The sequence below is a fragment of the Ochlerotatus camptorhynchus genome, unplaced genomic scaffold (assembly GCF_037179485.1).
Source record: "Ochlerotatus camptorhynchus isolate MF236.1 unplaced genomic scaffold, CSIRO-AGI_Acam_v1.1 ptg000017l, whole genome shotgun sequence".
Taxonomy (NCBI): Eukaryota; Metazoa; Arthropoda; class Insecta; order Diptera; family Culicidae; genus Ochlerotatus; species Ochlerotatus camptorhynchus.
The window spans coordinates 1,375,961-1,402,779 of record NW_027040509.1 but is presented as its reverse complement, the minus strand read 5'-3'; the positions used below and the strand labels follow the sequence as shown (position 1 = coordinate 1,402,779).

At 40.5% G+C, this 26,819-nt stretch overlaps 1 protein-coding gene and 2 non-coding genes across 3 annotated transcripts; 1 reads left to right on the top strand and 2 right to left on the bottom strand.

Moving 5' to 3' along the window:
- Positions 1–370: 370 nt before the first annotated feature.
- ics (ras suppressor protein 1) lies at positions 371–9,843 on the bottom strand. The gene is made up of 6 exons (XM_065223247.1): positions 9,605–9,843; positions 9,282–9,332; positions 8,810–9,049; positions 8,665–8,747; positions 795–1,042; positions 371–728 (listed from the first exon to the last, which is right to left on the bottom strand). Exons 1-6 carry the CDS (start codon positions 9,750–9,752, stop codon positions 638–640), a joined length of 861 nt encoding a protein of 286 aa, XP_065079319.1. The 5' UTR covers positions 9,753–9,843; the 3' UTR covers positions 371–637.
- A 184-nt stretch (positions 9,844–10,027) lies between these two features.
- TRNAK-CUU (transfer RNA lysine (anticodon CUU)) lies at positions 10,028–10,100 on the top strand. The gene has a single exon. It is a non-coding gene; the product is annotated as a tRNA-Lys (tRNA).
- A 7,688-nt stretch (positions 10,101–17,788) lies between these two features.
- TRNAA-AGC (transfer RNA alanine (anticodon AGC)) lies at positions 17,789–17,861 on the bottom strand. Its single transcript has one exon. It is a non-coding gene; the product is annotated as a tRNA-Ala (tRNA).
- Positions 17,862–26,819: the final 8,958 nt, after the last annotated feature.

Sequence of the window (26,819 nt, the reverse complement as noted above, 5' to 3'; positions counted from 1 at the left end):
TTTCCATTATGAGGATAGCTGAGAAGTATGAAGAGAGGAGAAAAAAAAACTTCCGTTAAGAAGAAAAATTCGAGCACAAAACTTGGTTAAACTCTGACAGAAGGTTATTGAAGGGGAAATATAGGAAAATGAAACGAACGAGCAGAACGAAGGGGAAAACTAAAAAATTTTGAATAAACTACATTTTCACAGAAGCGAACTGAAAGCGAAAAAGTTTTCCCCATTAACATGAGCCGCAAGCAAATTGCGAGTAAAATATAATAAATCGAACGTCTTCTCTCTGCGAGTTTCTCCAGCTGCTTCTGGCTGGATTCGATTCAATTGACGGAATGGAATTAATTGGAATTGGACCAGATGAAAGGTTTTGATATTTGTTATGATAAGGTTTGGTTTTTATATATTCTCTGCTTAAGTTATTAGTATCGATAAAAATATAAAATATTTAAGTGCACGTTTAAACGATTCGTTCCACTAAGGCACGTTCTAAGTCACATTGTAAAATTTTGGCTCACGATGCTGTGTCGTTGTTACAACAGTCCGGGTTAATTCGATTAGTTGCAGTAAATATTCCGAAAAACTACGACGATTACACAAACAGTTTTAAAACGGTGAATACTCAATCAAATGGCATTTTTGGTTAAGAACGGGCCCTGGAAGCTTTCTTGCTCTTATCCGCTTTGGGTGGCTCATTTCCTGCCTTTCCGGCAGATATGTAGCGATTGTATAAACTACAAATACAATAAATCAAATATCAGTGTCATTCTTATCATCGATCGTCTTTTGAAAGGACTTACATTCTGTACGCCTCGGTTTTGATGTACTCGAGCACGTGACTGATGCCGATCAGGTACTGCTCGGCAATCGCTGTAACCCATGGATTTTCCTCCATCTTCATTACGGACTTTTGGCTCTGCAGATCCAGGTTGGAAATTTCCGGTGGCAGCACGGTGAGGCGGTTGTTTTGGATGTGCAACTCGCGGATGCGGGTCAGCTCGCCGATTTCCCGCGGCAGTTCCAGTAGGTCGTTGTCCCGAAGGCCAAGCTGCAAAGGAAAATGAAAGTATCAATCTCATGTGCATTAGGCCTTGAATGCCGAACAACTTGATTTGCAATTCCAATAAGATACCAATTCGATACCTAGCGGCAAACAGCGCAGTTCTACTTTATCGATGTGAAATAATAAAAAGCATCACTTCTTTGCCGATTATTCCACAAATGAAAATAGACTTCAGCTCATGTATAGAATGAACCACAAATGAATCGTCATGACTCCAGATGTAGTCATTAGCACAGTGCACAGTGGTCCAGAATGTAGATTTAGGTGGAATGATATGTTTTGAGCCTGAAATTGAAACTTTAGACTTAAAGTCTCTTCTACAAAGTTGTTCCTTATAGTTATGCCCTCAGTTTTATGACAATGAATTCTAGGGTGGTTCCTATTATCATTAAAATCAACAATCTAACTTTTTTGTTTGAATAAATTAGGATATACATTCTTCTGCAAAGTTATAGCTGAGCTAATTTCAAGCAACTTTGTTGAAAATAACTTTGTTGTATCTCTTAAATTGGCCAATTTAGAGCTATTTTCTTGAATTGAGTTGGGGTGGCTCTTAAAAAAACAGTTGTTTTGCTCTAGTTTTCTTATTTCGAATTTCTCAGCAAAGGTGTCTTCAAATAACTTTTAGATCTTAAGATCTAAGGCGCAAATTTTTGCTGCACAAAGCTTGTTGTTTTTATACTAAAAATATGCACTTTTCAAATGTTAATATCTCTGGTTGGGGCAAACAAAAAAAAAGTTTTTTTACTGCATTTGAAAGAGCGTATGTTATTCTCAATAACATAAAAAAATTGGAGGTATATTATTTTTTAAACTCGTATAAAATCAATTATATATCATACCATTCCACCTAAATCTACATTCTGGACCACTGTGCAGTGATCTAGTAAAGTCTAGTAAATTAATTGATAATTGTTTCAAGTTGAAATCAGTTACAATCAAGCTTGCATGTTTTGTTATATCAGTGAAAAATATGGCGATCCAGAAAGCAGAACTGTAACGTGATTGACTATAAGATATACGTTTTTTAATGTTTTTTTTTATGTTATGACCATGCTTGAATGTATTTTTTTTTTTTTCCATAGTTGATAAGGTTTAAATCATTGGGGCTTCATGCAGCCTGTTGATGTAAATAAATAAATAAAATAACAAATAACTTTGCTTAATGTGACAAACTAACTTGATGTTGGTTTCACATTTTTCATGATCAAAGTCCGTAGTTTTATCACATAATATGAAAGTAGTTGCCAATTGATAGTGGATAACATTGTCATCTGAAAATTGACGAAAATCCATATGGGACTGATATGCGATTATGGGCAGTATAGCTAGTTGACCGTTGTATATGTTTTTTTTTAATGCAGTGATATTTTTTTATAACTGCACATTAGAGTGATGCAAAGTTTGAAATTTTCACTCCACAGTGCTCAAACGGTTTCGAATCGGGTCGTTATCATCCTCCCAAAATTTAAATTCATTTGAATATCAACTGACCGCGCACAAATCATTTGTAGTTTATATGGGAACTACTATGCGAAAAGCAAACTTTTTGTTAATGTATGTCTAAGAATTCACCATATTTTTCAACAACAACGAAAATTTTAGCTGTGCTAGTACGAAATTTACTCAGCTACAACATTGCTGAACATCACTTTTCTGCGCACTCAACTGCTCAGCAGTCAACATTGATGTTTCAGATGCGTCAAAAGAAGTTATGACAACTATGCAACACTGCACAATACAGTGTTGCCCACAAAGCAGCTACCATTTCAAGACCAACATTTCAAAACGCCTCAGACCTTGCAGGGCCATTTTGTTGAGAACAGAAGTCCACCAACGCAAACCAATAAAATGAACTGGTCGGGGAAATTCTGCTCAACTCGATTGTGTTTTAGGTTTGCGAATGTAGGTTTCGGATCGCGAGAAAATGGCGTTACAAGGTTTGTTTACAAAATACCCTGCGCTTCGGTCAGAGAGCGTATAGGGCGTCGTTGTGCCAATTTAGCCGTGGCACATTTCGAGTATGAGAGAGTAATTGCAGTTAGATCAAAAGTGCCTGAGAAAAATGCAAGTACTTTCGCAGATTACCCGAAGTTGCGATAGTGAAGGTATGATCACAGACATGCATACATAACACTCTTAAAACGTTCATCAAAATCGCTTTTAACGGTCAATTTAAATGTTTCTTAGTTGGTAGTACGGCCACTTGTGGTGCACATAATCAATTCCTTAGCGTTTGACATTTACACACTACAACCATTTCTTGAGTGTATGGCCCATCATAGTGTATACGACAGTAGCGGTAGGGTTTACAATGATAAATGTCGCAATATAGCTTGTATATTCTTACTTTTCTTGAGTATGAAGGAAATTGCCGGTGAAGCACTGAATGAAATACGAAGCGTTAGAGAAAAGTCCTAGGGATTCCAAAGGGAGCAATTAAAGGCGGCAGAGGAGCAGAATATGGTAAGAGTTGTCCAAATTTTTGTTTACATAGGAGAAAATTCGGTAAGATCCTTTCATTGCATTATTTTATGATTCTTCAATATTGTACAAATATTATACATTACACACAACTACACATAGTAACTCGGAGCGTTTGGTACGGTATGTCACTGCACCATTCATTTACAAGAATCATCTTTGTGACAAATACAACGCAGTAGGCCTGGCCGTATTGATGTTTATATCATATCTCAGATATGCTGTAAACAGGGCTACTTCCACTCACTTCGCTATAAAAAATGTTTTTCGGAATGTTTATGGAATCATAGTATGCTATTATGAAAGTTTGTACTTGTCAGAAACAAGAAGAGGTTGGAATGTATGTATTTGACACATAAAACCTGTCAATTTCACTTTCAGTGCGTCACAATCAGCGAATGTATGACTCGTGAGCGTTCACTCAGAGTGAGCCATCACGAATCGTAAAATCGCTGATTGGAACGCACTGAAAGCAATAATGGCAGGTTTTATTTGTCAAACACCTACTTTACAACCTTATCTTGTGATTTACAACTACTAACTATCATTATAATATCTAATGATTACATAATTCCGAAAAACAATTTTTTATAGCAAGTGAGAGGAAGCAAGCCTGGCTGTAAACATCAATTAGACAAGAAAAATGATTAGACCTCATCTAACCTAATAATTTTCCAGGATGCTTTCTCGAACTGGCTGCGTTTGTATTAGATTAGATTAGAAGGTTTGTTTACAAAATAGAGTTGAGGCCTTTTCAATTGTTAGTCTTGATTTTCTTAAATAATTAATAACTTCGGAAATGAACCAGCGTCTGGCTGACAAGCTCTTTAAGGTGTTTCGCTGTGAGATCCTTATTCTCGTAACCACTTCGAGACTTTGACTGCACAAATATCCGCTTCCACGATATGTAGTACCACAATGAAACTGTTACTCCACGTTTGCTGAATCAGGAGTCTTCCACCTTGCCTCTACAAGCAAGTACAATCAATATATTGACTATTCACTGCCTAATGCCGATCAAATTTTCAGCAATTCTGACTATGTTAATCATTGTGATGATGCCTCTATAACTCCCAATCCTGGAAACCCGGAACGCGCCGTAGAATGCCCCATGGGAGCCCCCAATCCCTCCGTCTCAGTCCTGCCATCAGCAGCCTTCGTTCATCATAGTCGTTCCGGACCTGCTGTCGGATGTGGAGAGGGGGTCTTCCAACCCACTCACTATGGCGAGTATCCAATGAGACTTGATGATGGTCAGTTATTGACTGATGTATCAGTGATTTCCGGGGAGAGCAGTCGTTCGATTCCTTGCCGCAAGCAGGACGTCGTGATCTTCTACCAAAACGCCGATGGAATGAATTCTGATGTTGAAGAGTACCGCCTAGCTGTATCGGATCGTTGCTACGATATTATTGTCCTGTGCGAAACGTGGCTGACAGTCCTGACTACGAGGTCTTTCGTTGCGATCGGAATCCTAACAGGTTTGGACAGCCATCAATCTGGGTGATCGCACACTATTTCTATGCGCTCTGTACATTCCACCTGATCGAGTCCGCGACAATGAACTCATCGATACTAAATTTTTCCAGTTTTCGAAAGTGCCACTCCAGTTGATGAGATATTCATTTTTGGTGACTTCAATCTGCCAGGCGTTTCGTGGAGTCCATCTCATAGCGGATTCCTGTACACAGATCCTGATAGCTTTACATTTCACGCAGGAGCTATTAGCCTTCTCGACAACTACAGCGCAGCGACGCTTTCTCAAATTAACCATGTAGTTAACGAAAATGACTGTAGTTTGGACCTCTGCTTCGTGAGCACACAGGACAGGGCTCCATCAATTTCCTCGGCTCCTTGTGCACTAACTAAGCTAGTTCCACATCACCCTCCTCTAATTGTCACTGTTGAGGACAAACTAGTGCGTGATTTCGACGACTATCCTGCTACGGTTTCTTTTGCCTTCCGTAAAGCTGACCACCGTAGCATCATAGATGTATTGTCTAGCATGGTATGGGAGAACATCCCTGATCCAGATGACGTTGAGGCTGCAGCGCAAACCTTTTCACATGTCTTGGCTAATGTCATTGACAGACTCGTCCCGAAAAGAACTCACCACAAAGTGTCTCATCCTCCCTGGCAGACGAGAGAGCTACGTAGCTTGAAGTCAATCAAGAGAGCAGCATTGAGAAGATTTACGAAGTATCGCACGCTTCCTCTGAAACTACATTATGTGAGGCTGAATAACATGTACCAGCGAGTCAGTCGTGAATGCTTTTCAAGTTTCCAACGAGGCATCCAGCGCAAACTTAAGCTACACCCGAAATCCTTTTGGAACTACGTGAACGAGCAACGCAGGGAATCCGGCCTCCCATCGTCTATGGAATTCAACGGAGAACTTGCTCCCGCTGCTCAGGATATATGCCACCTATTTTCCGAAAAGTTTGCCAGTGTATTCACTAATGAGATACTATCTGACGACCATATTAACCTGGCTGCCAGGAACGTTCCAGTAAACGATCAAACGCTGGGTGCAATTGATGTTAATGCAGAAATGATTTCTAAGGCTGCGACTCTGCTCAAGCCATCCTTCAATCCTGGACCTGATGGAGTTCCATCTGTATTTTTGAAGAGAAATATTGCTAGCTTGTTAATTCCGCTTCTTCGCCTGTTCCGAATGTCTCTCTCAGGTGGCATATTTCCATCTTGCTGGAAAAATTTCGCACATGTTTCCCGTCCACAAAAAAGGAAGGAAACGAGCTGTGGATAACTATCGAGGAATTACATCGTTAAGTGCCGTTTCGAAGCTATTCGAGCTAGTGATTTTGGAACCGTTGCTGTCCCATTGCAAGCAGTATTTGAGTGCTGATCAATATGGGTTTACTGTCGGCCGCTCTACAACCACCAATCTGCTGTGTCTCACATCGTATATAACCGAAAGCTTGTCGGATCGGGTTCAAACGGACGTTATTTATTCAGACCTATCCGCAGCATTCGACAAGTTGAACCATGCTATTGCGATTGCCAAATTCGGCAGGCTCGGTGTATGCGGTAATCTTCTGTGTTGGTTTCGATCATATCTTACCGGTCGGCAACTAAAGGTTGCCATAGGAGATTGCAGATCAGCTAGCTTCTTCGCCACATCAGGTATACCTCAGGGAAGCCACATGGGACCGTTAATTTTTATACTGTACTTCAACGACGTGCATCTGGTCATCGAAGCTCCTCGGTTATCATATGCAGATGACCTCAAAATCTTCCTACGAATCTGCTCCATTGCTGACTGTCACTTTCTTCAACGTCAACTGAATGTATTCGCTAGTTGGTGCAGGTTAAACAGAATGGTAGTGAACCTAGCCAAATGCTCCGCTATTACGTTCTCACGAAAACAACAACCGATAATATTTAGCTATGACCTGCTTGGCTCGACAATCCAACGCGTGAATCAGGTGGAAGACTTGGGTGTGATCTTGGATTCGTAGCTTTCATTCAAGCAACACATTGCATATGTTGTTGATAAGGCGTCAAGATCTTTAGGGTTCATTTTTAGGATAGCTAAAAACTTCACTGATATCTACTGTCTAAAATCTCTCTATTGTTCGCTTGTTCGATCGACGCTTGAGTATTGTTCAGCGGTTTGGAATTCAAACTACAACAACGGTGAATCTGTTCAACGTCGCTTTCTTCGTTTTGCGTTGCGTAGAATGCCTTGGAATGATCCGTTTCGATTACCCAGTTAGTACTGGCAGTTACGAAAGCCGTTGTCAACTTATCGACCTAGAACTTCTCCGGACTAGAAGAGACACAAGCAGAGCCCTAACCGTGGCCGATATCCTGCAAGGAAGGACAGATTGCGAGGCTATCCTGAGGCAAATTGACCTGAATGTTCAACCCCGACCGCTTCGTAATAACCTTATGCTAAGACTGCCTCTACGTCGCACAAATTATGGAGCGTACGGTGCGATTTGCGGACTGCAGAGAACATTCAACAGAGTTGCATCTGTTTTCGACTTTCATCTCTCCCGTGATGCGCTTCGTCGAAAGTTTTCTTCTGTTTTTCGCCGGCAGGAGTAACTGACTATAAGATATATGTTTTTTAATGTTTTCTATGTTATGACCATGCTTGAATGTAGTTTTTTTTTACCATAGTTGAAAAGGTTAACATCATTGGGGCTTCATCCAGCCTGTTGATGTAGAACAACAATAAAGCAATAAAACAATAAAACTGCAGCATACATGAAGTAGCAATTTCAGGTGAAATGGGGCATTATTTTCCGAGATGTGTGTAATTGAAAATTCGAAGTGGAAGTGCATGTATAGCCTACGTGGTGACCATTTGTGGACTCTACAAGGAATCACTTTAATAAACAGAACCAGCCAACAAACAATTAACAACTACCGTGTGGTGCCCGTTCACCGCTTGACCTTCCATTCATTGTCGAAAAATATAACTTTTGTTTGCATCCATATCCAACCTCAATCGAGGGTTCCGTTTACCGCCCACTTTAAAAATAAACATAAAATAGTCATGACGACCAACATTTCATTAGGAACGCGACTGTACAATCAACATCTTAAACCTCAACAACTTTCAAAGCATCCTATCATGTTAAATGGTTTGAAAATGTAAAAATTAAAAAAAATACATACATATGGTCACCATGGAATGTACGGGGAATGGAACCCTTGTTTAGATTTACTAATGATTCTTAACGTCACTGGATACTGACCTTCAAGATAGTGTAAATCTATTCTCTACACACCTACACAAATTACTATAATAATGTTGTAAACATAAATTTGTTCTAAAGTGACCGGTAAACGGGCACCACACGGTATTTCATTAGCCGTTTGACGAAAAAAGCAGTCTTCAGCAAAGATCTAGCGTACAAGAATGGCTGGCGCACTTTTTCTCAGAGCAGTACCGAAAAAGAGTAGAAGGCAATGAGCAACAAGTTTGGATTTCCCATAGTAATTCCCACACAAACTTAAAATGGTTTGTACACAATCAATTTCTAACCAAACGAGTTCAAATCATGACCCGATTAGGAACCGTGTGAGCACTGTGGAGCGTAAATTTCAAACGTTATATCAGTCTACTGCACATGCTACAGCGAGATACTTACAATTTGCAGATTCTTCAAATTCTTCACCTCTGGTGGAAGAGTTTCGAAATCATTGTCTCCCAAATACAACGCACGCAACGAATCTAAAATAAAGCTCGTTTCATTATTATTGTATGCACTTAGAAACCAAAGAGTAACAACCTACCCATCATGAAGAAATTTCCCGGTAGTATCTTTTCGTTCAAATTATTGTACGATAGGTCGAGGACCTCCAGCACCGGAAACGCACCGAATCCTCGCGGGAGCGTGTTCAGCCGATTGATGGAGCAGTTCAAAATTCTCAGCTTTGGCATCGACGACAGTGAGAGGGGCAGCTCTTCCAGCTGATTATTGGACAGGTTCAAAATCTCCAGATTGATCAAATTTGCTACGCCGGGTGGGACAACTGAAGGAAAATTCAAAGATTATTATCGTCATCAACCAGTACATATTCTAAACATAACGTATGACGCTGCCCCATGTAAACAAAACTTCGCGTCCAATGAATTCATTCTAGAGCTCTGCCGAGGGTGTGGTGGTATTGAACGAATCAGAATGCGCATGAGCGGTATGAATACATTCAACTACACTGTTCGTTATTGCACTGACAGCTGATAGATTTGGGTCCTGTTACTTACTTTTTAACTTATTATGGCTCAGAGTAATCCGCGTCACAAACGTCATATTCACTGGAAAGAAACATGAAGACTAATTTTAGTCCATTCTGATTAGCTGATTTGGGCATAAATCCGCTTCCAACTTCTGATTCGATGCCACAAGTAGGGCGTATCTCCACTACAGTCTCACATCTTGCCTTCCGCGAATATCCACACACAGCCTGCGAATCCGAATCGCAACTTCGCCAGTGTTGTAAACACGCGAACGAAAAAAGTAGTTTCTTCCAAATTAGGAAATACTAGTTCCGATCTCACCAATATTCTCTCCGACGGGGAATACTCACGCAATCCGGGCAGTTCCTCGAAGTTGGAAATGCCCTTGTCCACTAGGTCTATTTCCCGATTTTGGGTTTCGCGGGCCTCATCGAGCACTTTCTTCGCCTTCGACATCTTTGTGGCTGTCACTGGTAAACAACTGACGGGTTGATTCATCGTGCTGGCTGTTACGAGGGTTCTCGGTTTTCTTTTTACAATCACGCGTACAACTGCTACCGTTACACTTGCTGGGCAGAGTCACTCTGGCTGCGAAACTGATGGGGATGAATGGATAGTGAGAAAATTATTCTTCCCGGCTGGCAGCACGGTGTAGATTCATGGTCCATGGAGTGAACTGTAGGGTATCTGTGCGAAGAGTAATCGTTTTGAGAAAAACAGCTTTGATCGAGAAATGAAATTTATGTTTACCTTTAAGCTAATACATCGTAACTGCCCGGCTAGCTCAGTCGGTAGAGCATGAGACTCTTAATCTCAGGGTCGTGGGTTCGAGCCCCACGTTGGGCGAGTAAGTTTTTTGCTGCAACTGCCTGTATGGTTTTGCATTTCGAGTATGAGAGGGTGATTGCAGTTTGCTCAACAGTGCCTGAGTAAAATACAAGTACTTTCGATGATTGCCAGTAGTTGAGATGTTGAGTACTTTAAATGTAGGTTCAGAGTGAGACGATCACCCCTATTCTGTATTTCGTTTCAAACGAAATTCTCATACAAAAAAATATTTTTTTGTATGAGAATTTCGTTCGAAACGAAATACAGAATAGAGGTGGATGTCACTGAGACGATTGTATGTAACACTATTTCAAGCTGAACATTGCATTAGGTCCTAAGTAACATTGACAGATTCCCTTCGTCGACTTTCTCTGTGCATCCCCACGGTCATGTAAAGACATTCCCAGGTATTTTCAACACACAGATTGATAGAAGAAGCTTTCCCTGCGCTTCGGTCAGAGAGCGTATAGGGCGTCGTTGTGCCAATTTGGTCGTGGCACATTTCGAGTATGAGAGAGTAATTGCAGTTAGATCAAAAGTGCCTGAGAAAAATGCAAGTACTTTCGCAGATTACCCGAAGTTGCGATAGTGAAGGTATGATCTCAGACAAGCAGACATAGCACTCCTAAAACGTTCATCAAAATCGTTTTTAACGGTCAATTTAAATGTTTCTTAGTTGGTAGTACTGCCACTTGTGGTGCACATAAACAATTCCCTAGTGTGTGATGTTTACACACTACAACCATCTGTTGAGTGTATTGCCCATCGTAGTGTATACGACAGATAACGGTAGGGTTTACAATGATAAATGTTCAATGTGTTGTGTCTGCTTGTCTGCGATATAACATTGAGGTGACGTTAGGATAAGATCAAAACATTGAGAAATATAACGCATCACTTACAGAAATACTTCACTTCGCAACCGATGAACCATTCTGACGGCCACATGAGTACCTAAGTAACCATATAGTCGCAATATAGCTTGTATATTCTTACTTTGCTTGAGTATGGTTAGTTGGGGAATCTGATAAAACTGTCACTTCTTGAAACTGCGTCTGAAGCGCATTCAATCCTGACGACTTCTAGTTTTTCATGCACAACTTTGACTCTCCTTTCTCTTATCTTTCAACTCTGCATCTTTTATGTTAAGAATCAACTTAGCCCTCATTTATTTTCAACAGATTTCAATCGACACGCATATGTACACGTTATGCTTCTGATTATCTGATTATTATATTACATATATATCACAAATTCGGGATGAGGAGAGAACATCAGGGCACACAATTGAAGCAATTTGGATGGGGAGAGAGAAGATGTCAACTCCCTGTTGCTAAAATTTCGTTAATAAAGGGCAGGTTCTTCTCCCCATTCATTGGGGCATCTTCCTGTTGATGACCACTTGCCTGATCAAGTTGTTGGTAGGAGATTCTTAAATGCCCCAAGGAAATGAATAGGCGAATTGCCTATCAATCCATCGATTCGTTTTTGGGCCCTTCACACAGCTATTTGCTGAACCTGGTGAATGTAGGCGTCTTAGTGGAGTACCTGTATAAAGAGACAGAGAAGAATGAGTAATTTCCATTTAATGCCACTACCTTATTTGCTTATCCTTGACAGATACGCGTATTTCGTCTACAATGTGCAGACTTCTTCAGTGTTTTGTACTAATACTCGACTGAAGCAAAACATGAAAGGACTGCCCAGTGGTGAATCCCTGGATCAGATCAAAGATGAACTGGCAAAATTACTTGGAGTTGTGCCACTCCAAGTAATCAAAATGAAAATGAAATCCCGTCCTGGCGATTCGCGCAACGGGATTTCTAATGATTTTTATTTAGTTCACTTCAAGTCTAGTGAACTAAACAACCTTAAGGCCTTAGAAAAAGCTAGCCTTATGCTCCATGTCCGAGTGAAGTGGGAACACTTCAGGAAGACTGGAGGAAATTTCCAAAACCTCACCCAGTGCCGTAAGTGCCAGGGATGGGGTCACGGAACTAAAAATTGCTACATGCCAGCTAAATGCATGAATTGTGGTGATTCCTCTCACGCAAAGGACGACTGTCCTGTGAAGGAAGATCCTAAGAAATTTAAATGTTCAAATTGTGGTGAAAACCACAAATCCAATTTTTGGGAATGTAAGACTCGCAAAGCGATCCTACAATCTCGTTCTAACCGTCAGGTAGGAAACGCTCCACGTTTCCGACCAGGTACAAATTCCTCTGCTGTTAACAACGGTCAGCGAGGAACAAATTCTACATTCGTACCCGTAGGTACAAATATCACCCCTGCTTCAAATGTTTCATCTGTACCTACTCCCCTCGCTGCTAACAATGTTCAGCGAGTTAATGGAGCTACCTATGCTGCTATTGCAGCGGGTAGAAATCAAAATACTAACCAACGTTCTAATGGAAATTTTGACAATTTTGACTTAGGAAGCATTACTGCCCCCAAAATGGAATTTTTACAGAATTCATTAATTGACATGATTTCTGATATGCTTAAATCTAACTCCATGTTTGATGCTATTCAAACTGGAGTAAAATTTGCAAATAATATTGTCATGACTTTAAAATTCAGTAATGGATTTTAAAGCATTAAATATTGTAAATTGGAATGCTCGATCTCTTAAAGATAATGAAGACGAGCTATTTAACTTTTTAAGAGTTCATAACGTGCATATTGCCGTTATAACTGAAACGTTCCTTAAACCTGCCCATAAGGTTAAGAAGGACGCAAATTACTTGATTTATAGAAATGATCGTCTTGATGGACCCTGTGGTGGCGTTGCCATCATTATTCATAGACGAATCAAACATAAAATTCTTTCTTCATTTGAAACCAAAGTTTTTGAAACTTTGGGGGTTTCTGTTGAAACAAAATTTGGACAACTTACGTTTATAGCTGCCTATTTGCCATTCCAATGCGTAGGCCAGCAAAAGAATTTTCTCAAGGGTGACCTCCAGAAACTTACCCGTCATAGGTCTAAATTCTTCATTATTGGTAATAATGCTCAAAGCAATTCCAATGGTAATATTCTGTTTGATGATTGTTCTGCAGGTTATTACACTATTCAATATCCAAACAGCCCAACATGCTTTTCTTCTGCAAGAAATCCCTCCACTATTGATTTGGTCTTAACTGATTCATGTCAACTTTGTAGCCAATTGGTTACCCATGCTGACTTCGGTTCTGATCACCTTCCAGTAACTTTTGAAATATCCCAAGAAATAATTTGTAATCCCAACAGCTCTACTTTCAATTACCATAGAGCTGATTGGGAGCAGTATCGAACATTTATGGAATATAACTTCGATCCAAACATTCCTTTTCAAACAAAAGATGAAATTAATTAGGCTCTTGAATCTCTGACTACTTCTATAGTTGAAGCAAGAGCTGCCTCAGTACCAAAATGCGAGGTTAAATTCGATTCAATTATAATAGACGATGATCTTCAGCTCTTGATCCGTCTTAAAAATGTCCGTAGGAGACAATATCAAAGAACACGCGATCCTGCCATGAAGGTTATCTGGCGGGATTTGCAAAAACAAATTAAAAAGCGATTCTCTGCCCTGAGGAACAAAACTTTTGAAAATAATATTTCCAAATTAGACCCGAGTTCCAAACCCTTTTGGAAACTCACAAAAATTTTGAAAAAACCTCAAAAGCCTATTCCAGCGCTTAAAGAAGGTGGTAACATTTTGATCACAAATTTGGAAAAAGCTCAGAAACTTGCTAAGCAATTCGAGAGTTCCCATAATTTCAGTTTGGGTCTTACTAGTCCTATTGAGAATCAGGTTGCTCGGGATTTTCTGAATATTTTCTCTCGGGAAAATATTTTTGATGATTCCTGGGGGACTGATTTGGACGAAGTAAGGTCTATGACTAAAAAGTTTCAAAATATGAAAGCTCCAGGTGATGATGGAATTTTCTATATCCTCATCAAAAAACTCCAAGAGAGTACCTTGTCTTTCTTGGTAAAATTATTTAACAGATGTTTCCATTTGGCATACTTTCCTGATAAATGGAAAAATGCAAAAGTTGTTCCAATTTTGAAGCCGGATAAAAATCCAGCTGAAGCTTCTAGCTACCGTCCAATAAGTTTGCTTTCTTCAATAAGTAAACTTTTTGAAAAGATAATTTTGAATAGAATGATGCTTCACATCAATACGAACTCAATTTTTGCAGATGAGCAGTTTGGATTTCGCCATGGGCATTCAACTACTCATCAACTCTTAAGAGTTAACAATTTAATTCGTTCAAACAAATCTGAAGGCCACTCAACTGGAGTTGCTCTTCGAGACATAGAAAAAGCATTCGACAGTGTTTGGCATGAAGGTTTGATTGCTAAATTGAAAAAGTTTAATTTTCCACTTTATATTATGAAATTAGTTCAAAATTATTTAACTGACAGAACTCTTCAAGTAAATTATCAAAATTCCAAATCTAATCGACTACCTGTTAGGGCAGGAGTTCCTCAGGGTAGCATTCTTGGGCCTATATTGTATAACATTTTCACTTCGGACCTCCCTGATTTGCCTCAGGGTTGCCACAAATCTTTGTTCGCTGATGACACAGGCATTTCCGCTAAAGGAAGAAGTCTTCGTGTTATTTGCAGCAGACTGCAGAAAAGTTTAGATATTTTCTCTTCTTATTTACAAAAATGGAAGATTTCTCCCAACGCTTCCAAAACTCAACTTATAATATTTCCACATAAGCCTAGAGCTTCGTTTTTGAAACCTAGTAGTAGTCACATAGTCACTATGAACGGAGTTCCAATTTCCTGGTCAAACCAAGTGAAATATCTTGGATTAATACTTGACCAAAAATTAACTTTTAAAGATCACATTGAGGGCATTCAAGCCAAATGTAACAAATATATAAAATGTTTGTATCCTCTTATAACCAGGAAATCCGAACTTTGCCTGACGAATAAACTTCTAATATTTAAACAAGTTTTTAGACCGGCCATGCTTTACGCTGTGCCAATATGGTCTAGTTGTTGCACTACCAGGAAAAATGCACTTCAAATGATTCAGAATAAAGTTCTGAAGATGATATGGAAGTTGCCTCCCTGGTATATAGAATTTCGATTGTTGAGACTTTAGAACAAATGTCCAACAAAATAATTAATAATTTCAGGCAAAAATCGTTGCAATCCTCAATTGCAACGATTAATTCCCTTTATACTTAGATAAGATTTAGTTTTAGTTTTTAGTTTTAAGATATCAATTGTTATACTGACATGCAGGTAAAAAAAAAACCTGTTTAAAATACTGAATTGCCAAGACATGAACAATGTAAAAACACTTAGATATATATCATAACAATTAAGGCTGGTACGTTACTGCAGTAACTGGAGCACCTAGGTTAAAATGAAATGTAATTTATTTTAAATTTGAAACAAATAAAGAGTTAAAAAAAAAAAAAAAATTGAACAATTCCACAAATGGTTTGGATGATACCCAGAACACGTCGTTAAGCAAATTAACCATACAATTTTTATTAGGGATGCGTGTCCGTTTCCTTGATCCCTGTTGAGTAATGTTGAATTCCGTTGTTTGGTGATCTCGAGGCTCTCTGCCACATCCATTTCCCATGGTGTAGCTACGGTTCGTAAAATCGTGATGTCCTCCGACGATAATTGGTGGTCCTCTGTAGAGATGTGCTCTGCAACTTTTGATATGAAATCATGTGTCAGGCCTTTTTCCTCTTGCTTGTTGGCCTTATTAACATCCGCTATATGATCTTTAAATCTAGTTGCTAAAGTTCTCTTGGTTTGTCCTACGTATACTTTGATACAATGATTACAGCTTATTTTATATACACCTACTTTCCCTAAAACATTAACTGGGTCTTTGGTGGATCCTTACAATGATTTTAACTGGTTATGTCTACTGGTGAAAACTAAATCTAATCCGAATTGTTTTAACAATGGTCTTAGCTTACAAGTAATATCTTGATCAAATGGAACGGAACACTCGTTTCAAGGGCTTAGGTGCTGCGGTAAGGGTTGTAAATAATCTCCTGTTTCGAAGATGTACTGTAATTCCTTAACCTTTCCTGTATCGCTGAGTGGAAGAGTCTGCATCCGATGAACCATGTGATGGAAGGCGGCCATTTTGTGCTAGAACGAATGGTTGGAAGTATATGGGATAACTCTTTTGGTGCTTGTTGGTTTCCTGTAAATTTCATATTCAAGCGAAGAAGATGATGATTCCCTGTTGACGAGAAGATCGAGAAATGCGAGTTTCCCGTCTTTTTCTACCTCGTGAGTGAATTTGATATCCTTGTGAATTCTGTTGATCTCATCTAACATTTGTGGAAGGGCTTCCCGTTTGAATGGAAATTACTAATCCTTCTCTCTCTCTTTATATTTGCTGATGACAAATCAGAGGTTATTAAGCTTGATCTAGTTCAACAGTGAGGAGAGCCCACAGCTATCGGACTAGTTTCCGTGCTACAATGATAGTGGTAGACCACTATCATCATAACTAGTTTATAGTTGACATTAATCACATACAAAAAATCAGCGTAAGATTGAAGGACAGCCGAAAAACAGCTCTGGGTGGACGGTACTACGCACCGCAAAAATGGAGGGTTTACTGTATAACAACTGATCGGTGCGAGTTAGTTGCTCTAGCATATATGAATCGCTACTGCACCTACATCCAGTTCAATGGATTGTACGCGTCGTCACGTGGATTCTATATGTGAAATAAGTAATTAATTGTAGTGTGCTGACCTAAGAGCATAAATCACTCCAGGAGTCTTCCATAAGGTCATATAATAATTAAATATGGGCATCAGTAAATAAATCAGCATCGTAAAAAATCCCCTAGCATTTCTTGAATAAATCACCAAACGCGTGCATCTATAGGATCAATAATGGATAGCACATCCGAATCTCAACAAGTGAAAATAGGTGATCAATAAATGTTCCAGAAGCGATCCGGGACGTAAGTACCCGACATTTAAGCTGAACAATGCATTAGGTCCTAAGTAACATTGACAGATTCTCTTCGTCGACTTTCTCTTTGCCATGTTAAGACATTCCCAGCTAATTTCGCCGTTTTGCCTCTCAAGAAATAATGTTTTATGAGAGAACGAAAATCGTTTTTATCCATACTCAACATGATGCCAAACACGTCAACAACAATCAGCTATCAAAACAAAACTAAAGACAATATCGCACTGAAATTTGGCATGTCTGCCTAAATATGAACGGACTACAAGGCACCATAACCTTTTTTGCTGTAGCAGCACATTCTGGCGCTCAAGGAGGATACTTTTCACCCCATACATAGTATAGCCTACGTGGTGGCATCCAGTTCCACTTCGAATTTTCAATTACACAAATCTCAGAAATCAGTGCTCCATTTCACCTGAAAGTGCTACTTCATGTCTGATGCAGGGCAGCAAACGGGGAGTAACAGTTTTGATGTTGTACGTGTTGTAGAAGCTGCAATTTGTGCCCTCGAAGTGATTAGGATCTCACAGCGAAACACCTTCTAGAGCACAAATCCCGGGCACTGTTGCAACAACGCTCATGAAATTGGAACTCCTGTACCGTAGCAAACATGAAGTGTCAGTTTCATTATCGTATGTTTTTCGACAGCTGATATTTGTGCCTTTAAAATTTGGAGATTAATCAGAAGTAAGGTTTCTGCAGTGGTTCACCACGGACAAAAAGAAAAAAATCTTCTTGGAGATGCGGGGCATCGATCCCCGTACCTCTCACATGCTAAGCGAGCGCTCTACCATCTGAGCTACATCCCCTTGTGAAAGACGGCTGATTATAGTAAAACAAAGACGCTAGCGGCGAACACGAATAAATTCACTGTTCAACTTGCCGTTTCGTGATTGCCCAAAATTAATGGAACATGCGCGTAGCCGACTGCATTAATGAACGTCGATATGGATAATGAACACTGCTCAGCAAGCATGAATCATATATTGAAGTAGTGGTGGATGTCATTCGTATGCATGCACAGTGGTCGGAAGTGACAAAATCACGATAATATTTTTTTTTACTTTATTAGAGATTTTTAGCCGTTGGCTAGTTCATCTCTATAAAATAGGAGGCCCCAGGGGGAGGGGGCGAGGGGGGTGGTTTCTGCCTTCAAATTTTGTTACGGAGTTGGCTTACAATTCACATGTACTCAAATAGAAGCAATTAAAACAGATTCCAGTGAAAAGACTAACAATACAGGCAACGAGAAAACAAAACACAATCTGGTACATCAAAGTTATGCAGGGTTTTGAAAAAGATCGGAGCTCCACTGTAGGAGGGGTAATCCCCCGTCCGGCAGAGATGTCCCGTCAGCCAAAAGAATGTTAAAAGGACCTAAATGTTGTTGTATAGCCCAGCGTCCTTGAGGAAATAAACAACTGTCGCTAAAGTGGAAGGTTTCGTCGCCCAGTATGTCCCTAATGCTGTTGGGAAGTGCGTACTGCTCCCGTAGTTGTTGGTATTGCGGACACAGACATAGGATGTGTTCGACCGATGCAGTGGTTCCGCAAACGTAGCACATTCTGTGGAACTGCGTCCCACCAAAACTATGTGAGATCCTTGTATGGCCTGTCCTAAGACGCACATAACATATGTGGAAATCGGTCATAAAAAATCGACCCCATTTCAGTGATTTCAAGTGGTATAGTAGGACATCGATCTGTCAAACTGATTATACCAGCTGTAAAATGAGAAAGGAGATCAAAGGGGTAGTCAATTCGATTAAAATATTTCTAATGTGGTGGCACTATTGCAATTTCAGGCACTCAATTTGCATCAGGCAATTTTGTTATTCTATGTTTTCTTAGAGAAGATAATTTTCCTCTGGAAAATGCGAAATGGCATCAAAGCCTGGGCTTCTGAATCGTATCACTTTAAGAACAATACTTTCGATGTTTAGCAAACAAAAAGAACTCAGCCATTCATCAGTTATCGATGCCCTGAATGACCTTAATTTCCAATTATTCCAAGCTAATTTGCTGAAAGATTTTATACCTCAACTCAACAATTGGTAACTAACTAGTCAGATATATTGCCTGACCAACGTATAAAATTGAATCAGAAGGTCAGAACTAACCCTATGATTGAACGTAAAATGAAAATGATTTGCTTTAGCAGAAAAAATATGAGAATTTAAAAACTACGACAAATATTAGCTCTACCTCAAATCCATGCCTCCTTTGCCCACCCCTAAAGTAGGTTCTGATACTAACAAGATACTGATGGAACCTTCTTGATTTTCTAGTATTTAAGAATTTATCATCTAGTTTGCACCTGTGTTCTCTGATTCAGAACTGATGAAAGTCATTTCCAATTAAAGATCTCGCGCGGCTTTTAAAGAGATACTTCTGTCGCTAGCATCGGATGAGAAAACGATGAGATATTTTCTTCAAAAAATCGATTTTTCCATCACGACAGAACGTGACAGATCGTTTCGCGGAACTGTCCTTCTGGTTTCTTATCCATTGTGAAGTAATGAACCCATTGGTAATAGAAAACTTTGAGAAGCTGCTCGACAGAAATCCTCAAGCAAGATTCATGAGTCTCTATTACGAGTACATGACGCTGGAGATTGGTCATTCATCGTACAATTCCAATCATGTTTGCTTCCAAGACTTTTATAGTTCCTCTATAAATTTTGATCCCACCATGTTGCAAGAAATCAGTGGAATACCAGATCACCACGTTGTTCCCTTAATTTTTACAAACAAGTACCACCATGTCAGTAACAAAAGGAGTTTTTTTCACAGATGGGTCTATCTAAACTATAAACGCTTCCACTGGATTTGGAGTATTCTACGAATTTCATAGCGCCTCATATCAACTGCTAAAACCCTGTTCCGTATACGTTGCGGAACTAGTAGCCATATTCCACGCAGTAGAGCAAACGGCCTCACTACCCTCTGATCAGTATTTCATTTTTACGGATAGCCTTAAGTGGACCCTACACGATTGCTTTTATTGACAATATGTAACCTCTTACCGAGTTTCCAACCTGAAATTCAATGTTCACATGCAAGCTAGGTTTGGTTTATATAATTAAAAAAAAAACGATTCAAATAATTACTAAGTTTTGATGGGATTTTGATATTACTTTAGTCTAGTAAAGTAGCGCATCGTGACCACGCCCTGCTGAAAATAAAATTTCAAAAAAACACGAGTATAATGACAAAAATAAGGCACTATATGCTACTCTACAGAGACTGGTAGGAGAATTTTTTTTCCCTCTGTTCGGGACCTAACACCACTGCGACCAGTAATTTGATCTATTGTAGTATAAAGCTATGTCCATTTAGAATCCGGAATAATAAAATCATCTCGGTAACGGATTGACGTACAAATAAGGTTAATACATCAAAACAAAGGTAATTCACTGTACTTTTAGGAAAAAAGATCAATACAAATCATTTCTCTTCGTTTCTAATGAAAATTCGCACTTTCTTCTTTATTCCTCTCATCAAACGCTGCACACCTCCGGAGTCAACTTCCTTGGCACATTTGTTCCACATTTTGGTCATCTGAATCGCGTCCCGAGCCGTTTTTCCACTTTTCTTAAGCTTCCGCTTCATTATTGCCCAAAATCTCTCGATGGGCCGGAACTGCAGGCAGTTGGGTGGATTAATGGGACCTTGATGGGCTTTAATGAAAGGTAGTACGCGGTTTTTGAGACATTCTTCCTTGTACAGCTTCGAGTCCATCGTCTTACCCTAATAAAAATTGTATGGTTAATTTGCTTAACGACGTGTTCTGGGTATCATCCAAACCATTTGTGGAATAGTTCAATGATTTGGGTTATCGTTCGTTTATGGTTATTTTTTATTAGGGTATTCGTCACGAACACCTTGGTATTTGCTCCGCAGCTGCATATCCCTTACCAAATCATCAGTTTTTTTTTGGCAAATTTGTCCATAAAAGCAAACTTAAACTTCGCAGGAACATCTCCTCGTGCCGTCGCCATGTAGAATTTTTGGCCAAGAAGCTGTCCGAAATCCATTTTGACGTAGGTTTCATCGTCGATGAGCAGGTATCCTTGGTACTTCGTCAAAACCTGCTGGTAAAATTTCCGAGCTCGAGTTTTGGTGACGAAACTTTGCTTCAACGTTCTGTTTGGTTGCTTGCTGGCTCGATAAGAACGATATCCTGCTCGCAAACAAATTCTTCGGACGGTACTGCGAGCAGCAGCGTATTTTTGTACGATTTCATTATCTGATAGTCCAGGGTTTGCTCTGACGGTTCTCAACACCTTCTGGTTCAGCTTGCGGTCATATGTTCCACTACGACGCGTACCTTGAGGCACTCGATCCATGCTCTTTCGCTCTCTGAAACGTTCATATTCAGCACATCATACACGGCGATTTTCAACGTTTTTGCGATTTTTATTGCGTAGGTGTGCAGAATTTTTTCTCTCCTCTCGGCTTCCATCTGGAATAATTTTTGACTCACTGCACGAAACACCGTGAAATTTATACCACAGAAAGTGGGCGCCTAGGTAAACAAACCGCTGTAAAATAATTATTGCAGCGGTCACGTTCCGTGCCGCTGCAACATAATAAGTGATTCCGGATTCTAACTGGACAGAACTTTATCCCGTGTCCTTAGTTTAGCGCATGTCGTATAACTCCATCATTATTGAGAAATGATGAAGTATTCGATTTGTTTACAGTTGTCAATCTTGCATTTATCGCTAGGATCTGACTCTAATTGAAAGGTCCCGCTATTTATACCCTTCGGAGTGTTGGAACACCCTCCAAAGGCGCGCCCCTTTGTCAGTCAAAATTGGATTCCTTAGCAACAAAATTACGGAATGACACCGATAATGACCATGCATCAGAACCGTAGTCTTAACCACTTCAACCTAGGGAACAACGAATAGAAGATTAGGAATCACATAGATGAAGGCTAACTAACTCATCTTTTCCTTGATTCAAGATCATCCTCGGTGGACAAAGCCGAGTCTTGTCACTATCAACAAGGCATAAAAAGTAACTAGAACTAAGAAGTGTTCCTTTGATTACTGAAAAATCCTGTTCCCCTAGTTTAAAGTAGTCAGGACTAGTAATCGGTGGTAGATCTTACATCCCGTAACGTACCACGAAAAGGTGATCTACCCACGTTACGGGGCCTGGTAGGAGATAGACAGAGTACTTTCGAAAATACTAGTGTAGGCACTCTTCTGCTACGAACGAAGCCCGGCTTTCCCACTGCCCGAATACCGAAGAGCGCGCAATACCCGAGAGCGCGATTCGTGTATCACGTGATCGTAGGTACGATACATCGATGGGGTGATGATTATCCGATATTGAATCTGCACCCACTGAGCTATACAAGCCCAGCTTCCCCAAGGATCGTTCTCTTTTTTCCTGGGAAAGCAGCAATTGAAGATCGGTTATTTGTACCAAAAGTTTTTCTAAAAGTTAAGGAGATAGTATCGCAGTATTATCATAGAGGTAACTCTAAGACCAGAAGATCCCGAAGAAACGAGCTCAACTTTTTGGCTCAGCTCTGGTACTATCTTCGGTCCCAATCTAATCGATTCACCTCTCGAAACTTAGGAAAATCCACTAACCCCTCATTTTATCTGTCAAACTTTCATAGCGAATCAAAACAAATATAATGTAGTACTGGAATTTATACTAGAATGGGGTACGTTAGTCAATTTGCTTGGGACCAATAGGCTAGTCAAGTAGTGAGCCAATTTGAAATCGTTAGTTTCGTATTGATTGTTGGTATTATAGTGCTAATCGTATAGGAGTTTCGACTCGCCCGTTAGCAGGACAGTTAGCAGTTAGTTGCTAATTACAAAGGAGCTTCGTGCTCGCTAGGCCTTAGTGTTCAGTGTCCCGAAACCACGTGAATGTAGTGAAACGATCAACGTTGAAGAAAATCCGTGGTTCAGTGATAAGTGCTTCCCAGAGATCCGACCAGGTCCGTCCGTCACCAAATGGACCTCTTTCACGCGTCACAAATTACGGCGTGGAATCAGACATACGGAGTCTCTGGTTCTTCCACGGGTCTGCCTACGATACCCATCATTTCTGGCAAGCAGTGCTAGAACACTCATTTCGGCAAAAGGTGCTGAAATCCCCGTCCGGCATTGGAGCTGGAATTCGCAACAGCAACGGTCAAAGGATTTGGCCACGGTTCATGGAGAGCAGCAGCGACGGCAGAAAATTTAATCTTCCTTCGTAAACCCTTCTGGTTAGAATAAAACCCACTTAAAGTCAACCTAGAACTTTTAAATTTTGAGTTGCGTTCATTACTTGCATGCACTGAACTTGATTACAGGTTGAGAACAAAAGGCAAAAAAAAGGTGAGTTTTTCCTAGCTACAGTGTGCCGGCCCTGAGAGGCGTGAAAAGAGGTGTACTAGCTAGCCGTAAGTCACAAATAATTTTTTTTTTTTTTTTTTTTTTGTAAAATTTTTATTGGTCTTAGAAGTATAAAATGAATTACTCACATAATTGATTCATGCTTCATTATCTAACGCAAATTCTAGTCCTGTTACATCGATTCTATCATTAATTGAGTTAACATAGAAGATGTAAGTTGCAAATAACTTCATTATTCTAATTCTAGTGTTTAATCCAATGTTTTGTAGACAAGGTTGGATAAGGTCATCAAAGGTAAGACGACGCCAGCTATTCAAAATAGCGGATAGTTTCCTCTGTAGTAGTGTCCATGCTTCCGCTACACGTCTACACTCGCTGAATTTATGTTTGAGGGTTTCAATTGCAGCACCACAATGAGTACAGTCTCGCCATTCGATCGACGGATTTGGTAGTACAGCTTCCTGTGTTCCACTTTCCGGTTAATGATCATATACAAATCACTCCGCGTACTGCTTGGTATTTTACGAGAAGAGATGCAACGCCATGCTCGCCTCCAGTTAAGATTTTGGTTCTCACGCTCCACTTTTGGTACTTCTGTTTGGTCAACATAAAACCTGTGAATGAGATCGGAGGACGGATTTTGTTGGATGATTGGGGAGAGCTGCCTGTATTGCTGGCAAAGCAATCTGAGGTCAGGAAGATCTGCAGGAATAGTTTGACGGTCGACGATTTGGTTGTAGAGGTAGGATTTGTAGTATGGCAACGAATTGATCTCATGAAGATGGCGATTAATCATGAGAGTCTTACATTTTAGAGCTGGGATTTGCAGCTTCAATCCGCCGTCTGCATGATCACGTGCTAGCTGTTGGATTGGAACTCGTGCTGGGACTCTACTCCACAGAAACGTCCCCATAGTCGCTGTGATTTTTGCCGTATGCACACTGTACGGTGAGAGTGTAGACGATAAATACCAGATTTTCGATGTTATGAATGCGTTCAAGAGAGTCACTTTCTGGTACAATGTGAGTGAGCGTAAGGAGTGCAGCCAAATTTGTCGACTGAATTTTCCCACCATCTCATCCCAATTCAAGGTGATCATTAAACGGATGGAATTAGCGAATATTATTCCCAGGACTTTCACAGTGTTGACTGATTGTAGCCATGGTATTGATATTATTGGGTTCCCTTCAACACAGCCAACGTCGATTGATTGAGTCTTTTGCCAATTTAGCTTTGCACCAGCAGCCCATTCGTATCGTGTGAAGAGAGTTCTCATTGCTTCAATTTTCTGCACAGACGTACAGACCACGGTGACGTCATCGGCGTAGGCAACAACGAGATCCTCTCCGCATATTTGTTCCAGCCTACTCAACAGAGGATGTAGATATAGCACGAACAGTAACATGTCCATTTACGAGCAGTCGTGACGATGATAGAGCTGAGATTGGGAGAGCAAATTCACCAATTCCCGATTTATTCCGAGCGAGCACATGGTTCGATACAAAAACGATTGCCGTACACGATCGAAGGCATGATCTAGATCAAAGGAAATTAATTTCCCCTTCTGTTTACGTTGGATCATTCTTGCCACTCTATCTTTCAGGGAGAGAGTGGCTTGAAAGATGTTACGACCCGGGTTTGCACATTTCTGTCCATCACTGAGAATCCGGTGGACTCTCACTACGTTTTCGAGCCTTGCTTTCAGGATGCGGGAGAGCATTTTGTAGTCATAGTTGAGCAGAGATATTGGCCTGTACGATCTAGATGTATCATCGGTTCCTTTCTTTTTAACCAGAACGACCACGCCGTCAACAAATTCAGGGGGGAATCGGCCCGATATCGCTTCGTTTAGGATGAGATTCAACTCACGATGGATGACGTCGAAGGTCCGAGAGTAAAATTCTTTCGGGATGCCATCCGCTCCCGGTGATTTTCGGGATGCGCTAGTTCTGATCGCTGTGAAGATTTCAGTTGTGGTTATCTCGCTCATACAAGCCGCATTTATCTCGTCGTTTTCCGGAATAACTCTCTCACACTCGAATGTACTTTCGGCAACCTCGGGTTCCTCTTCGGCTGTGTACAGCTGTTGGAAATATTGGAGCAAGTGTTGCTCTATGTCATCAGACCGATTTAAAGTTTCCCCTCTCTCGTTCTTCAGCTGAGTTATCGTCGTACGTTTCCTCCGTCTTTCACCAAGTTGGAAACTAGAGAGTGCCTCTCCTGCAATATAGGTTTCGTTGATGTGCATAAACATTTTGGTGAAATTCCGTTGCAGCGTCAGCATTTGTCCCTTGATTTGGTTGATAGTCGCCAACATTGTAGAATCCGTGTAGTACCTGTCGTAAGCTTGTTGTAATTTCCCGTAGAGTCGTTGATGTTCTCTGTGAAAATCATCATGAGCTATTTTGGATTTCCACCGATAGAATGATTTTATTTTAGGTTTCGCATATGATAACCACCATGCCATCCATGATGGGTAGACTCGGCGTTGACGAGTCCAGTACTGCCAGCGATACTGGAATTCTTCGATGTTTTCCATCGTTAGCAGATGCGGACGTAGGCACCAGAATCCACGACCGCGTTCTCTGCCAAGGTGGGGAAGGCAGATCCGTGCTGTGACTGCTTTATGATCCGAGAAAGAGCACACGTGAGTGCCGGCGGTACGTAGATGATCGCAGAGTCCAGCACTGACGTAGATGCGATCCAACCGGGAAGTCGAATTTGCTGTAATAAACGTGTGGCCAGGTACGCCGGGACACAATTTTTCCCACACATCCCGCAGCTGCAGCTGTTGCACTGTTGATTTTAGGGCCGTGCTACCATTAAAACTCGTGGCATCGCATTGACGCAGTACACAGTTAAAGTCTCCTGCAAGAATCACATTCGGAGTGTTGTGGCGGAGGTAATAAGCGACGGTATTATTGAGGAAACGTTCTCTCTCAGCCCTGTATTGTGTCCCGCTTGGTGCGTAGATGCTAGCAATTGTGGTGTTGTTGATGCGGAGAGTTACCAGTTGACCGTCCAGGCTCTTCTCTACATGGGAGAAGTGGATGTACTCTTTCAGAGCGATTGCTGTTCCTCGTTTTGCTTGATCGACATTACAGATAACGTTGTACCCAGGGAGCAAAAGTTGGTTATTCTCCACCTCTTGGAGAAAAACGATATCAATATCTAGAGTGCGGAGGAAAGTCCGGAGGGCGTCAAGTTTGGTCTCGTTGGAGATTGTGTTAATATTTATTGTAGCGATATTGTAGCTGACGTGCTCCATTGTTTACAAATGAGGGTTTTCATCTAACGTAACAACGTCACTGTCATGACGCAGTTTTTTGGCCAGAGGACGTTTGGATCTCCTACTGTTGTTTGATGAGGTAGACTCGTCGGTTTCGTTTCCATCGTT

What these genes read in the sequence shown, in the direction of transcription:
- ics (XM_065223247.1), bottom strand. Translation starts at nt 9,752, where the DNA reads ATGAATCAACCCGTCAGTTGTTTACCAGTGACAGCCACAAAGATGTCG. An exon ending in GAGCCATAATAAGTTAAAAA is followed by an intron (nt 9,050 to 9,281) that starts GTAAGTAACAGG and finishes ATTTTCCTTCAG; the next exon opens with TTGTCCCACCCGGCGTAGCA. An exon ending in GGGAAATTTCTTCATGATGG is followed by an intron (nt 8,748 to 8,809) that starts GTAGGTTGTTAC and finishes GCTTTATTTTAG; the next exon opens with ATTCGTTGCGTGCGTTGTAT.